Source organism: Chamaea fasciata, unplaced genomic scaffold, assembly GCF_029207755.1.
Source record: "Chamaea fasciata isolate MVZ Bird 193981 ecotype frontalis unplaced genomic scaffold, bChaFas1.0.hap1 SCAF_41, whole genome shotgun sequence".
NCBI classification, from domain to species: Eukaryota; Metazoa; Chordata; class Aves; order Passeriformes; family Sylviidae; genus Chamaea; species Chamaea fasciata.
In genome coordinates, this window is record NW_027094126.1 from 544,853 (window position 1) to 559,553 (window position 14,701).

At 64.6% G+C, this 14,701-nt stretch overlaps 1 protein-coding gene across 1 annotated transcript; it reads left to right on the forward strand.

Annotated features, from left to right (window-relative positions):
* Positions 1 to 1,171: 1,171 nt before the first annotated feature.
* On the forward strand, positions 1,172 to 13,950 carry ADCY6 (adenylate cyclase 6). The gene is made up of 22 exons (XM_066207402.1): positions 1,172 to 1,325; positions 2,229 to 3,063; positions 4,585 to 4,734; positions 4,822 to 4,943; positions 5,052 to 5,163; positions 5,231 to 5,358; positions 6,231 to 6,389; positions 6,478 to 6,619; positions 6,699 to 6,827; positions 7,306 to 7,331; positions 7,431 to 7,578; positions 8,221 to 8,318; positions 8,392 to 8,479; positions 8,553 to 8,669; positions 8,745 to 8,903; positions 9,850 to 10,025; positions 10,107 to 10,136; positions 10,666 to 10,795; positions 11,212 to 11,475; positions 12,191 to 12,395; positions 12,899 to 13,023; positions 13,106 to 13,950. The coding sequence occupies exons 2-22, from the start codon at positions 2,230 to 2,232 to the stop codon at positions 13,232 to 13,234; spliced, it is 3,471 nt and encodes a 1,156-aa protein (XP_066063499.1). The 5' UTR covers positions 1,172 to 1,325; position 2,229; the 3' UTR covers positions 13,235 to 13,950.
* Positions 13,951 to 14,701: the final 751 nt, after the last annotated feature.

Here is a 14,701-nt window from a genome sequence, read left to right on the forward strand (position 1 = left end):
TGGTGGGGACCGTAGTGAGGGGGTGCCCTGTGCCAAGCTGGGCATGAGGGTGCGAGGAAACGTGGGGGCGTCGGCAAGGGGTGTGTGTGCGCGTGTGTGCATACAAGGGGGGCTGTGGGTGTGTAAGGGTGAGGGTGCGTGCAAGGGGGGCTGTGATTGTGGGTAAGGGGTTTGTAAGGAGTGTGTGCAAGGACTGTGGGTATAAATGTGGGGGCAGTGTGTGTAAGGGCTGTGTATGTGTAAAGGTGTGTGTGCAAGGAGGGAGTGTACGTGTGTGTGCAGGGGAGTGTGTATGAGGTGTGTGGGGTGTGGATAAGGGGGGTGCGTGCCCCTGTGAGCGTCTATGTGTGTGCCAAGGGTGTGTGTGCAAGAGCTGTGTGTGCAAACCGTGCGTGTGCACCTGCACATGCATGCACAGAGCTGTACCTGAGGGGTGCACAGGTGTGTGAACACGGGGATTCGTGTGTTTGCACACGAATATAGAGGGACTGATGTGTGAGTGCATAACGGGGATGCCTGAGTGTGCAAGGGTGTGTGTATGTGCAAAGGCGTGTAAAGGGGCAAGGAGGGTGCATAAGTGCAATATCTATGTGTGCGGCATGGAAACCTGTATGCAAGGGTTTGTGTTCTGGTATGTGTGCGTGTGCAAAGGGATGTGTCTGCGTGTAGGGGTGCGTGCAAGGCGGTGGGTGCACGCCACGGGTGTGCAGGGGGATTCGTGTGCGTGTGAATACACATGTGTGTGCAACACGCGTGTGCCAGGGTGTGCAACGCCTGCGTGTGCAAGGGGGGCACCGGGATGTGCATGAGGCGGGTGTGCAGGGGAAAGGCACTGGGGGCACTGGGGTGGGCGTGCAAGTGACACACTCCGGGGGGGTTGTGCGGACGCAGGGGGCCCGGGAGGTGCGGACACGGGGGGGGGGGGCCCAGCCGCGCGTGTCCCCGCCGTCCCCGCCATGTCGGTGCGTGTGCTCTTGTCCGTGTCCGTGCGCGTGTGCGCAGCCCCGGGGGTGCGAGTCCGCCCCCACGGCTCCGGGCCGTACCGGGCCGTTCCCGCCGCCGCCGCTGCGCCTTTAAGGCCGCCGGCCGGGAGCGCCCGGGAGCGGATCCGGGCGGGGGGGGGGGGGAGGGGGGGGCGGGCACCGGCCGGGGCGGGCCGGGGCTGCGCGGCCGCGACCGGGACCGGGGCCGCCACCGCCACCGGGGGCCCGGCCTGGGCGCGGGATGGGGCGGCGGGGACGCGGCGCGGCCGCCGTGTAGAAGCGGGCGGCGGCGGGGCCGTGGCGGGGCGCGGGGCCCCGCGGGCGGCAGCGCCGGAGGCGGAGGTGAGCGGGGCCGCTCGGGCGCACCGGGAGCGGCGGGAGAGGCGGGGGGGGGGGGGGAGCGGCGGGAGAGGCGGGGGGGGGGGGGGGAGCGGGGGGCGGATCGGGGCGGCGGCGGCGTCGGGTATCGGGACCGGCACCGGGAGCGGGACTGGGACTGGGACTGGGATCAGGGCTGGGGGGGCGACACCGGGCTGGGCCCCCGGGCGGCGGGAGCGGTGCGGCCCCGGGGAGCTGCGCGGTTCTCGGGGGGGTCCGGTGCGGCGGCCGGAGGGCGCTGGTGGGTCCCGGTGTACGGGCCGGGCTCGGCGGGGCTCCCGTGCCCGGAGCGGGGAGGGAGGGAAGGGAGGAGGGAGGCGGCCGCCGCCACCGGGGCCGGCCCTTCCCGGTGGCCATTCTCCACCGCTGCTCGCCCGGGGCAGAGACCGGCTGCCACGTCCCGGCTGGTTCCCGGTGCCCCGGGGCGGTCGTGCCCGGTACAGCCCGTTGGCCGCCGTTCAAGACAAACAGGGCCGGGACGCCCGGGTCGGTCCCAGCTTTGTCGCAGGTCGCTGCACCGGGAAGGGCGGGCTCGGGGCGGCCTCGGCAGGGCCACACACCGGGCACCAGGACACTGGGCACCGGGACAACGGGAACCCGACACCAACGGGAACCCAGAGCTGTGCATCAGGATTCTGGCACCGGGCACCCAGCACCGGGACACTGGGGCACCGGGAACCCAGCACTGGCCGTTTCCACAGGGGCCATGGGCGCAGTGGGAGAGCTGAGACTTGGGCTCTGCATCCCCCAGGGTGGTGTTGGGGACATCAGGACCCTCCACTCCTTGTCCACCCCCGTGGACACCAGGGCCCCTCTTGCGGTGTCAGGGTGGGGGACCGAGCGCTGACCCCTCCTCGATGCCCACAGCATGTCGTGGTTCAGCGGCATCCTGGTGCCCAAGGTGGACGAGCGGAAGACGGCATGGGGGGAGCGCAACGGCAAGAAGGGCCCCCGGCCCCGAGCCGGCCTCTGTGGCCCCCGCTACATGAGCTGCCTGCAGGACCCTGAGATGGAGCGGGGTGCGGGACCCCCCCGGGGGCTGCGCTGCACTTGGCAGGAGGATCATTACGGCAAGAAGGGGCCCGCAGGCGACCTGGGACTCAAATCGGTGGACGCGGGCTTGGAGGACGGCGAGGCCAAGGGGCCGAAGGGAGCCGTGGGACATGGCGGGCGGCCATCGGCCGGCGAGTGCTGGCGGCGGCTGCTCCAGGTTTTCCGCTCCAAACGCTTCCAGTCGGCCAAACTGGAGCGGCTTTACCAGCGCTACTTCTTCCAGATGAACCAGAGCAGCCTGACGGTGCTGATGGGAGTGCTGGTGCTGGTTTGCGGGGTGATGCTGCTCTTCCTCTGCCTGCCCGGTGCCCCGCACGTGCCGGCGGCCGCCGCGCTGGCCGGTGCCACGGCCCTGTTCCTGCTCCTCATGGTGCTGTGCAGTCGCAGCGCCTTCCCCCAGGACTACATGTGGGTGGTGAGCTATGTGGTGCTGGGGCTGCTGGCCGGGGTGCAGGCGCTGGGGACGGTGGCCGTGGCTCCCCGAAGCGCGGCCGAGGGCGTTTGGTGGAGCGTCTTCTTCATCTACATCACCTACACGCTGCTGCCCGTGCGGATGCGGGCGGCCGTGCTGGCCGGGGTGCTGCTCTCCGCCCTGCACCTCGCCATCGCCTGGCACCGCAACGCCGCCGACCCCTTCCTCTGGAAGCAGGTAAGGACACACCTGGGAGGGACTGAGCACGGAGGGTCCCGCCCTCCTGCAGGTGGGACCTCCCGTCCCTGAATGCCGCTCTGCGAATTCGTGATTTTTTTTTTTTTTTTTGCACTTGATGTTTCTGCTGGTGGAAAGTTCTAGATGCAAGAGGAGCCCCTTGGCTACACGGGGATAGGGGGAGGTCCCATGCTGGTGTCCCGTGGTGGGGCCGGGGGTCTCTACAGTACCAGAGCCCCTGGGGGATGGGGCCCCTCATCCCGGCACAGACCCATCATTGTGGGCTGCACCAGGAGGAAGGGGCACCCACAAAGCCCCTGTTGTAGGGCTGGCGGAAACCCCCGAGGAGGGACGCAAGTCCAGGGCACCAGGGCAGGGGAGTGACTGTCAACCAGGGGGGCTGGGACACTGCCAGTGTCCCCTGTCCTGCCCCTCTGAGGTGGTGGGTGCTCCCAGTGGGGTGCTGCTTGCACAGGGGGTGCAGAGGGGTCCCCCATCCCTAGGGCCGCGTGCTCCCAACCCCAGCAGCTCCCCCTCCTTGAGCAGAGCCACTCGTCACCCGTCACCCTCGCCCTGCCTGGCCAGAGCCGGGGCCACGTGTTGTCCCTGCGGGGCACAGGGCGAGGAACACAATGACATCCGAGGCCAGCGGGGTCATGGGAGGGGCCGGCCCCTGGGTAGGGTTCACCCCTTCAGGGCAGGAGTGATGGGGCTCCGGGGGGATGCGAAGGGGCCAGGGAGGGGATGTGAGGCCTCTGCTCCCAGTGTCCCAGTGTGCTGGAGTGCTATAAATAGCCCTGGCCCCGGTCCCGGGGGATGGGGACGGGGGGAAACCACAGCTCCCTCCGCAGTCATCTCCGCTTTCTGACTTCCTCTGCTTCCCGAGGGCGTCCCCATGACCCCCATGCTCCAGGCCCCCATGTACCCCTGGCCTTGGGCTCCTGTATCCTCATATCCCCCCTGCTTTGGTCTTCTACATCCCCACATCTCCATGTCCCCCCTGCCCTGGATCTCCAGGTCCTCCACGTTCACCCTATGCATGTCCCCTGCATCCCCAAGTCCCCTCTGCCACCCTACCCTGTGTCTCCAAGCCTCTGTAATCCCCCTACCCTGTGTCCCCTTTGCCCCCCCTACCTTGTGTCCCCATGTCCCCTTTGCCCCCTCCACCCTGTGTCCCCAGGTCCCTGCATCCCCTGTTCCTGGTTTCCCACAGCCCCGAGTCTCCCATGTCCCTGCAGACCTCTGGTCCTGTTTTCCCACGTCCTTTGGTGCCCCATATGCCCCAACCCTGTCCCCTGCATCTCCATGTCCCTGCATCCTCCCTGCCCCATGTCCCAGAACCCTCCTGTCCCCCTGCCTTGAGCCCCCATGTTCCCATACCCACATCCCTCTCCTTGCAGCCCCCTCTCCTGCCCTTAGCAGCACCCATCAAACCAAAGCCAAGGTTCTGTGGTGCAGAGGAGGGTGGCAGAGCTGGCTGGGGCTCCTCAGGTGGTCACAGTGAGCCCTCCTCCCCCCCAGCTCAGCGCCAACGCCCTGATCTTCCTCTGCACCAACGTGGTGGGGGTCTGCACCCACTACCCGGCCGAGGTGTCGCAGCGCCAGGCCTTCCAGGAGACCCGTGGCTACATCCAGGCACGCCTGCACCTCCAGCGGGAGAACCGCCAGCAGGTGGGACGGGGGATCCCGGGGGTCCCCGTGCTGGGCTGGGGGTCCATCAGCACCCCGGCCCTGCTGACGGGACTGCTCTGGCTGCAGGAGCGGCTGCTGCTGTCAGTGCTGCCGCAGCACGTGGCCATGGAGATGAAGGAGGACATCAACACCAAGAAGGAGGACATGATGTTCCACAAGATCTACATCCAGAAGCATGACAACGTCAGGTACTGTGGGGACAGGGGTGCAGGTGAGGTTTGGGGGAGGCATCACCAGGGGAGGGTGTCTGGGGCAGTGTGTGTGCCATCCCCAGCCCGTGCTCTTTCTCCTTGCAGCATCCTCTTCGCAGACATCGAGGGCTTCACCAGCCTGGCCTCGCAGTGCACGGCCCAGGAGCTGGTGATGACACTCAACGAGCTCTTTGCCCGCTTTGACAAGCTGGCTGCGGTGAGTGGAGGGGCTGGGGGACTTTGGGGGGTCCTGGAGCCCTCCTAACCCGCTCGTGCCCCCCCAGGAGAACCACTGCCTGCGCATCAAGATCCTGGGGGACTGCTACTACTGTGTGTCGGGGCTGCCAGAGGCGCGCGGGGACCACGCTCACTGCTGCGTGGAGATGGGCGTTGACATGATCGAGGCCATCTCGTGAGTGGGGCAGAGCCCTGGACTGTGCCTGTCCCCAGTGCCACCACAGCTTGGGGGGCTGCACCTGACCCTGCTGTGCCCATCTCCTGGGCCGGCACATCCCCAGTGCCACCACAATCTGGGGGGCTGTGCCCATCTCCTGGGCTGGCACATCCCCAGTGCCACCACAATCTGGGGGGCTGTGCCCATCTCCTGGGCCGGCACATCCCCAGTGCCACCACAGTCTGGGGAGCTGTGGTCATCTCCTGGTCTGGCACATCCCCAGTGCCACCACAATCTGGGGGGCTGTGCCCATCTCCTGGGCTGGCACATCCCCAGTGCCACCACAGTCTGGGGGGCTGTGCCCATCTCCTGGGCTGGCACATCCCCAGTGCCACCACAGTCTGGGGGGCTGTGGCCATCTCCTGGGCTGGCACATCTCCAGTGCCACCACAAAGCTGCATCCAGCCCTGGTGCTGAGGTGTCCCCAGTGCCATCACAATGTGGGGGGCCGTGCCCATCCCTTGGGCTGGCATGTCCTGAGTGCTGCCATAACTCTGAGGGGCTGTGTCTGGTACTGGTGTGTCCCAGGTGCCACTGCAGCTTGGGGACAGCTCCCATCCCTAGTGCTGGCACATCCCCAGTACTTGCCAGTCTGGGTCACAGCGCCTAGGGGTGCCTCAGGGCGCCATGGGGTGCTTGGGGGTGCCATGGGGTTCCTGGGTGTGCCGTGGTGCCTCAGGTGCCTGTGAATCCAGTGATGCTTTGGGGTTCCTTGGGGTGCTGTGGTGCCTGGGAATCCTGAAAAGCCGAGGGCTGCTTGGGGATACCTGAAGTCACCTGTGGGTTCCATGGAGCGCCTGGGGGTGACACGGTGCCGGTCCCATCTGCAGGCTGGTGCGTGAGGTGACGGGGGTGAACGTGAACATGCGTGTGGGCATCCACAGCGGCCGGGTTCACTGCGGTGTCCTGGGGCTGCGCAAGTGGCAGTTCGATGTCTGGTCCAACGATGTCACCCTTGCCAACCACATGGAAGCGGGCGGCAAAGCCGGGTGAGCCAGGACGGGGGGACTGGGCTGGGCTCTGGGGTGGGGGGTGCTGGGCAGGGAGGGCTCAGCGTCTTCATCCCCTCATCCCCAGGCGCATCCACATCACCTGGGCAACGCTGCAGTACCTGAACGGGGACTATGAGGTGGAGCCGGGCCACGGGGGTGAGCGCAACGCCTACCTCAAGGAGCATAACATCGAGACCTTCCTCATTGTCGGCTGCAGCCAGAAGCGCGTGAGTTGGGGGTCGTCTGGGGGGCGGCGGGGCCCTGGGAAAGCTGGGGTCACCCCCTCATGGCCGTGTCACCCTGCAGAAGGAGGAGAAAGCCATCCTGGCCAAGCTGCAGCGCACTCGTGCCAACTCCACCGAGGGGCTGGTGCCACGCTGGGTGCCCGAGCGCTCCTTCTCCCGCACCAAGGACTCCAAGGCCTTCCGGCAGATGGTGAGCAGCCCCGGGGTGGGCATCGGGCACGGGGGACCCACAGGGCACCCACAGGGCACCCACGGCGCTATCAGACACTCGCTGCCCTTCCGTGGTTGTCGGTGGTTTCCCCAGCCCTGCTCGCAGACCTTGCAGCTTCCTCCTGCTGCGCACGGGCCTCAGGGTGTTCCTGGGTGGCCCCCATGCTCAGCAGACCTCGGAGATCCTTGTTCTCACCACTCCTGGGCACCCTCAGAGGTGTCCCATCTTCACTGGTGTTAGATATCCCCCCTAGACCCCTCCCTCCTCCCTTTGCTGATCCCTGGGATTCTCTTGTCCTTGCCAAGAACTTTTGAGGATCCTGCCGCCCCATTTACCCCTGGAATTCTGTCCCCCATCCTGGGTGACCCTGGGGATGTCCCATGTCCTTGTCATTCATGAGGGTTGTCCCCATCCATGCCAGTGTCTCTGACACCTCCGTCTCCCTTGTGTCTCTCAGGGCATTGATGACTCCAGCAAGGACAAGTAAGTGTTCCCATGCTGAGCTGCTGGGGGGGTCAGGAGCAGCCCCTCCCTTGGGCAGAGCTGGGAGCCTGGGAGGGTCCTGACCCCTCCATTCCCCAGCCGTGGTGCCCAGGAGGCCCTCAACCCCGAGGATGAGGTGGATGAGTTCCTGAGCCGGGCCATCGATGCCCGCAGCATCGACCAGCTCCGCAAGGACCACGTCAAGAAGTTCCTGCTCACCTTCCAGACCCCTGAGCTGGAGAAGAAGGTTGGGGGACCCTCTGTTCCCTTTGTTCTGGACCCACCGTTCTGTCTGCCTCTTGGAGTCCCTTCTGCCCTGGCCCCGTCAGCATCTTTGTCCTCCCGTCTCTCCTCCATCCCTTGGGATCTTTGTGCTGGTTTCATGGTCCCTCCACCTTCTCAACCTCGTCCCCTCCATTCCATCCCCTGGGGTCTCCCCTGTCCCCTCCCATCCCCTGGGGTCCTCTCATCCCCCACCATTCCATCCTCTGGGGTCTCTTCCCTGCATCCCTGGACTCCCCCCCATTCCCCTCCATCCCATACCCCAGGGTTCTCCTGTCTCCCTTTCCCCCACCCTCTGGGGTCCCCCCCCCTCCCTCCATCCCATTCCTTGCATGCCCTGGGGTTCCCTGTTCCCCTCTATCCCACCCTTTGGGATTGGCCCTGTCCCCCTGCATCCCATCTTCTGGGATGTCCCCAGTCCCTCCCTCATCTGCATCCCATCCTCCCATTTCCCTCCATCCTGTCCCCCAGGTTCCCCCTGTTTCCCTCCACCCCATTCACTGGTGTCCCCTCAGTCCCACCTCCATTCTTCCCCTGGGATCCCCCTGGAGTTCCTGGGGTCCCCTCCCTATCCATCCAACCATCCCACCTCCCTCTGTCTCCTCAGTACTCCAAGAAGGTTGATGACCGTTTTGGTGGCTACGTGGCCTGTACCCTCCTTGTCTTCTGCTTCATCTGCTGCCTCCAAATCCTGGTGTTCCCCCAGTAAGTGCCACAACCCCCCCAAATACCAGCTCTGATCCATCAACCCCATCACTCACCTCCCACCTCTCCCCAGCTCCTCGCTGATGCTCGGGGTCTACGTCAGCATCTTCATCCTCCTTGCTGCCATCCTCTTCATCTGTGCCATCTACTCCTGCGTCACTGTGAGTACCTGAAGGTTGGGAGGGTTTTTGGGGGGCTCAGCCATGCCTGACAGGCTCCTTGGTGCCCCCCCAGCTCTTCCCCGCCGCCCTGCAGCAGCTCTCCCGCGGCATCGTCCAGTCCCGCGCCCGCAGCACCGGCATCGCCGTCTTCACCATCCTCCTCGTCTTCATCGCTGCCTTCGTCAACATGGTAGGGTCATGGGGGATTGGCGGGTGTTTTGGGGGGCTGTGGGGAGCTGTGGAGCTCACCCCTCTGTCCCCCCAGTTCTCCTGCAGCCGCGTGGCCCTGCGGGACTGCGCCGCCCGCGAGCTGAACGTCACCCCCGGGTCCGTGGGGCCCTGCCAGCTCCGCGCCCTCAACTTCTCCCTGGGCACCCCCGCGGGCTCCTGCCACGGTGACGGGCTGGCCTGTGACTTCCCCGAGGTGAGCGGCCGTGGGCACCGCCTGCTGTGGGGTCAGCTTCCCACGGGGGTCACTGATGGTGCCAGGTGCTCCCTGGGTGCTGGCAGAGGGTCCCCATGGGGGTAGTGTCCCCAGGAATGCTGGCATCCATCTCTGTAGGTGTTGTGTCCCCAAGGGTGCTGGCCCAGTGTTCCCAATCATGGTGGCACCGGGTCCCAGAGGGTTTGGTGTCCCCCAGAGTGCTGGCACTGGGTCCCCATGGGTGCAGAGTGCCAGCACAGGGCCCCCACACACACGGGGTGCTGGCACAGGTCGCTTGGGTCCAAGGTCCTCAGTGGGTGCTGGCACTGAGCCCTTGAGGTTGCTGGGTGCTGGCACAGTGTCCCCAGGGGTGCAAGGTCCCCATGGGCGTGGGGAGGTGCTGGGATTCTGGGGTGCTGCAGGAGTTCCAGGTGTGCTGCAGGGTTCCCAAGGGTGCCATCCAGTGTTCCCAAGGTGCTGCAGGGGTTCCTGGAGTGCTGTCTGGCATCCCTGGGGTGCTGCAGGAGTTCCTGGGGTCCCAGCTGGTGTTCCCAAGGTGGCAGAGGAATCCCCAGGATGCCATTCAGGGTTCCTGGGGTACCATCCATGGTTCCTATATGCCATCCAGGGTTCTTGGAGTGCTTTAGGAGTCCAGTGGTGCTGGCTGGTGTTCCCAGGGTTCCCTGGGATGTCATATGGGGTTCCCAGTGTGCTGCAGAGGTTACTGGGGTGCCAGCAGGGGTTCCCAGGATGCCATCCAGCATTCCAGGGGTGCTATCCAGGGTTCTCAGGGTGCTACAGAGGTTCCTGGAATGCCACTCCTGGTTCCTGGGGTGCCATCTGGGGTTCCCAGGGTGCTGCAAAGATCCCAGGGGTGCCACCCGGTGTTTCTGGGTACCGTCTGGTGTTCCTGGGGTGCCGCTGCATCCCACCATGTCCCCCCCAGTACTTCAGCTACAGCGTGGTGCTCAGCCTGCTCGCCTGCTCCGTCTTCCTGCACATCAGTAGCATCGGGAAGCTGCTGCTCATGGTGGGCATCGAGGCCACGTTCCTGCTGCTGGTGGAGGGGCCACACGCAGCCCTCTTTGACAACGCCGACCTGCTGGTCCTGGCTAATGCCCTGTGAGTGCTCCCGGTCCCCCAGGGGTCCCCACCTTGGAGCCGTGTCCCCACCCCACTGACCGCTGGCTCCTGTCCCCACAGGCCCTCCTTCAACGTGACCCAGGGAGAGTGGTGAGTGAGAAACTGGAGCCAGTGGGGACCTGGGTTTAGGGGGTGAGGGTGGGCAGAAGCAGGAGGGTTCCTTGGGGGGTCTGTGCTGCAGTGTTGGGGGGTGGGCACAGCCTACGGGTCTCTTCTGGTGCGGGTTCAGCTTTGGGTGCTGTGTGCAAATTTGGGGCTCCTTTGGGTGGGTGAATGGATCTTGGGGGTCTACCATGCAGATTTAGGGTCCCTGGGATGGGGAAGTGAATGTTTGGGGTCTGGATTCAGGTTTGGGGTTGCTGAAGGGGGTGAGTGCGTCTTGGGCATCTGGGTGGAACTTTGGGGTCTGGGTGCAGGCTTTGGATCTTTTGGGTGAGTGGGTCAATCTTTGCGTTTGGGTGCATGTTTGGGGTTCCCCTGGGTGGGTGAGTGGAACTTTGTTGTCTGAGTGCATGTTTGGGGTCTGAGTGCATGTTTGGGGTCTGGGCGCAGTTTGCGGTCTCTGGGTGGGCAGGGACGGGTCCCTCAGCCTGCCTCAGGGGTCCCGGGGGTCCTGCAGCCCGGCAGAGGGGAAGGTGGCCCTGCGCTATGTGACCCCCGTGGTCCTGGCCGTGTTCGCGCTCGCCCTGTACCTGCACGCGCAGCAGGTCGAGTCCACCGCCCGCCTCGACTTCCTCTGGAAGCTCCAGGTATGACCAAGGTGTGGGGGGCTGGGAACGACCCTTTTCCTGCATCCTAAAACTGGGACCAAGCCCCTCCCTGTAGCCCAGAACAGAGGTGGTTGTGGGACCAGGACTGACCCTGCTCCCTGGGATTAGGGTGACTGTGGGGCTGGACCCAACCCCTTCCTTGCACCCTGGGACCAGGACTGACCCTACTCTGCACCCCAGAACTGGGACAATCATGGGACAGGGACCAATGCAGGGCCAGGACCAACGCCCTCCTCACACCCTGACCCCAGAGTGGCCGCAGGGCTGGGAGTGACCCTTTCCCTGCACCCAGAACTGGGTTGACTGGGGGTCAGGGACCGACCTCCTCTCCACACCCTGATGCTGGGATAGCTGTGGGATCCCGTGGCAGCTCCCACCCGGGTCTGTGCCCACAGGCAACGGGCGAGAAGGAAGAGATGGAGGAGCTCCAGGCCTACAACCGGCGGCTGCTGCACAACATCCTGCCCAAGGACGTGGCCGCGCACTTTCTGGCACGGGAGCGGCGCAACGATGAGCTCTACTACCAGTCCTGCGAGTGTGTGGCCGTCATGTTCGCCTCCATCAGCAACTTCTCCGAGTTCTATGTGGAGCTGGAGGCCAACAACGAGGGTGTGGAGTGTCTGCGGCTGCTCAACGAGATCATCGCCGACTTCGATGAGGTGCTGGGGCGGAGAAGGGGCGAGGGGAAGTGGGTGCACAGAGGTGAAGTGCACAGGGATGGGGTGCAGTGGACGGGGTTCATGGGGTGCTGGAGAGGGTGTGGAGCAGCGTGGATGAGGTTGTGGTCCAGGGAACGTGGTCATGGGGTGCTGGAAAGGCAGTGGAGCAGTGGGGATGAGTACATCCTGTACTCCATCCTTGGAGATGCCGTGGAGCAGCTTTCATGGATCCACAGGAACAGGTGCAGGGCATGCTGGAGAGGCTGTGGAGCAGCACGGATAAGGTGCACGTGGTTGGGGTGCAAGAAGATGGGGTGTTGGGGAGGCTGTGAAACCAGGTTTGGGGACAGGGTGCAGGAGATGGTGTGCACAGGGTGCTGGAGAAGCTGTGGAGAACCGTAGATGAGGTGCAAGAAGGTGAGATGCAAAAGGTATGGAGAGCCTGCAGAGCACCATGTTTGGGGACAGGCTGCATGAGATGGTGTGCAGGGGGTGTTGGAGAGCTTGTGGAACACCATGGAGGACGTTGGGGTGCAGGGGGTGTGGTCATGGGGTGCTGGAGAGGCTGTGGGGCAGCATTTGTGCAGCCACAGTGCAGGAGGTGCTGGAAAAGCCATGGAACAGCATTCACAGAGCCACAGTACAGGGTGCAGGATTTGGGGTACCCATTGCCCCGTCGAGATGCTGTGGGGGTGACCCCACCCTGTCCCCCCAGATCATCAGCGAGCAGAAATACCGACAGCTGGAGAAGATCAAGACCATTGGCAGCACCTACATGGCGGCGTCGGGGCTCAACGCAGCCACCTACGACCGCGAGGGCCGGAGCCACATTGCGGCGCTGGCCGACTACGCCATGCACCTCATGGAGCAGATGAAGTACATCAATGAGCACTCCTTCAACAACTTCCAGATGAAGATCGGTGAGCCCTTGCACACCCCTTGCACGCCTCTCTGCACCTCCAGCCATCCCATGCTGTTGTTCATGGCTTTGTGCCTGGTGGCTCTTGCACTCCTTTTTCCTCTCTCGTCCCCCCTTTCCCAATCACCTCTTCTTTTTCCCTTTCATATCTCATTTTCCTCTCTCACACTCCCTTTTCCTTTTGCACCTCCTTTTCTCTCCTCCTGCCCTTTTTCCCCTCTTGCACCCCCTTTTCCCCCCTCACCCGTCCCCTTTCCCCTCTCACCCCACCTTTTCCCCTCTTCACACCCCTCTTTTCTCTATCACCCCCTCCTTTTCCAATCTCACCTTCCCACTCCTTCTTTTCCTCCCTCACCCCTCTTTCCCCTTTTCCCCACCCCCTTTTCCCCTCTCACCTCCCCTTTTTCCCCCCTTCACACTCCTCTTTTCCCAATCTCACCCCTTCCCTCCCCCCGTTTCCCTGAGTGTGGAGGTCGTCCCTGACTCTCAGCCGTGTCCCCCCAGGCCTGAACATGGGCCCAGTGGTCGCAGGGGTCATTGGGGCTCGCAAGCCCCAATACGACATTTGGGGCAACACCGTCAACGTCTCGAGCCGCATGGATAGCACCGGGGTCCCCGACCGCATCCAGGTCAGTCAGGGGTGGGAGGGGCACAGGACACCCACCCAGAGACCCCCCAAGGACCCTCCTCACCCCCGTGTCCCCCCTCCAGGTGACAACGGACCTGTACCAGGTGCTGGCAGCCAAGGGCTACGTGTTGGAGTGCCGGGGGCTGGTCAAGGTCAAGGGCAAGGGGGAGATGACCACCTACTTCCTCAATGCGGGCCCTGGGGGCAGTTAGGGGGGTCCCCATGGTGTCCCCCCCATGCCGGGGGCTCCCCCAGCCTGTGCCAAGCTCAGGCAAAAAAAAAAAAAAAAAAAGGAAAAATCCCCAAATCCACATATTTAAAAAAAAAAAGGGAGAAATGGACACAAGGGAGGTGGTTGGGGGGTGTGGGGATGTAACCCTGTGCCCCCCCTCCGTGGGTGTTTTAGGGGGTGTTTCCCAGCCCTGCACCGGGGTGGTTTTTTTTTTTTTGGGGGGGGGGTTCATGGTAACCCCCATCCCTTTGCTGAAACCCCCCATGTGCCAAAGAGGGGAGATGGGGCCCCCCCAGGAAAGGGACTGCAGGGGGTTTTTGGGGGCAGGGGGGATCCCCAGCCCCTTCCATGTGCCAAATTGAAGTGCCGCCTGCGGGGGGTGGGGAGGCGCAGGCCCAGCATCTCCGCAGCCCCCTCACCCCCCGGGGGTCCCAGCTCCCTCCGGGGGGGCTGTGGCGGGGAGGGGGGGGGCAGACCCTCCCCCTTTTAAATGCAAAAAAACCTAATGAAGTGACTTTTTTTTTCTTTTCTTTTCTTTTTTTTTTTTTTTTTTTTGAAGCAGTTTTGGGGCGGGTGGGGGGGGCTCAGCCCAGGGGGAGTGTGGGGGGGCACTGGCCGCCTCACCCCAGCGCAGACCTGAGGTACTTTGTCCTTCGTGTGTACAGATAAATTATATATAAAACACTTTGGATACGAGCTGTGGCCTGGCCTGTGGGGCGGAGGGCGGCCCGAGGGGCACACGGGAATGCCGGCTGGGAGGGGGCCCGGGATCCCGGTGAGGAGGGGTCCCGGAGGTGGGCACAGCGGCGTCACAGTGCGAGGGGTTTCTGGTGAGGAGGGGTCCCGGTAACGGAAGGAGGGTGACAAGTCGGTTGGGAGGTACGGGCAACGTCTTGAGGTGCGGCGGGCTGCGGGACGCCGGTAAACACGGATCTTGGAGCGGTGGGGGAATCTCGCTGTCCCGGTGTCCCGGAGTGGGAGGGAACATACCGGAGTCCCGGAGAGAGAAATACACCGAGGTCCCGGTGAGGAAGGGGATCTCGGAGTGGAGAGATACACCGGTATCCTGAGAGTGCCCGGGTGTCAGCGCGTAGAAGTGCCGGTAAGGAGGAGCCGAGAGGCCGCTGGTGGGGCCACAGGGACCGCCCCGAGGTGCGGGGCTGTCTCGGTACCCGCGGCAATCAGAGCCCCTCACGGCACCGCCCCGAGCTGCGGGGGCTTCTCGGTACCCGCGGCAATCAGAGCCCCTCACGGCACCGCCCCGAGGTGCGGGGGCTTCTCGGTACCCGCGGCAATCAGAGCCCCTCACGGCACCGCCCCGAGGTGCGGGGGCTTCTCGGTACCCGCGGCAATCAGAGCCCCTCACGGCACCGCCCCGAGGTGCGGGGGCTTCTCGGTACCCGCGGCAATCAGAGCCCCTCACGGCTCTGAGGGGGGGGGGGGGGGG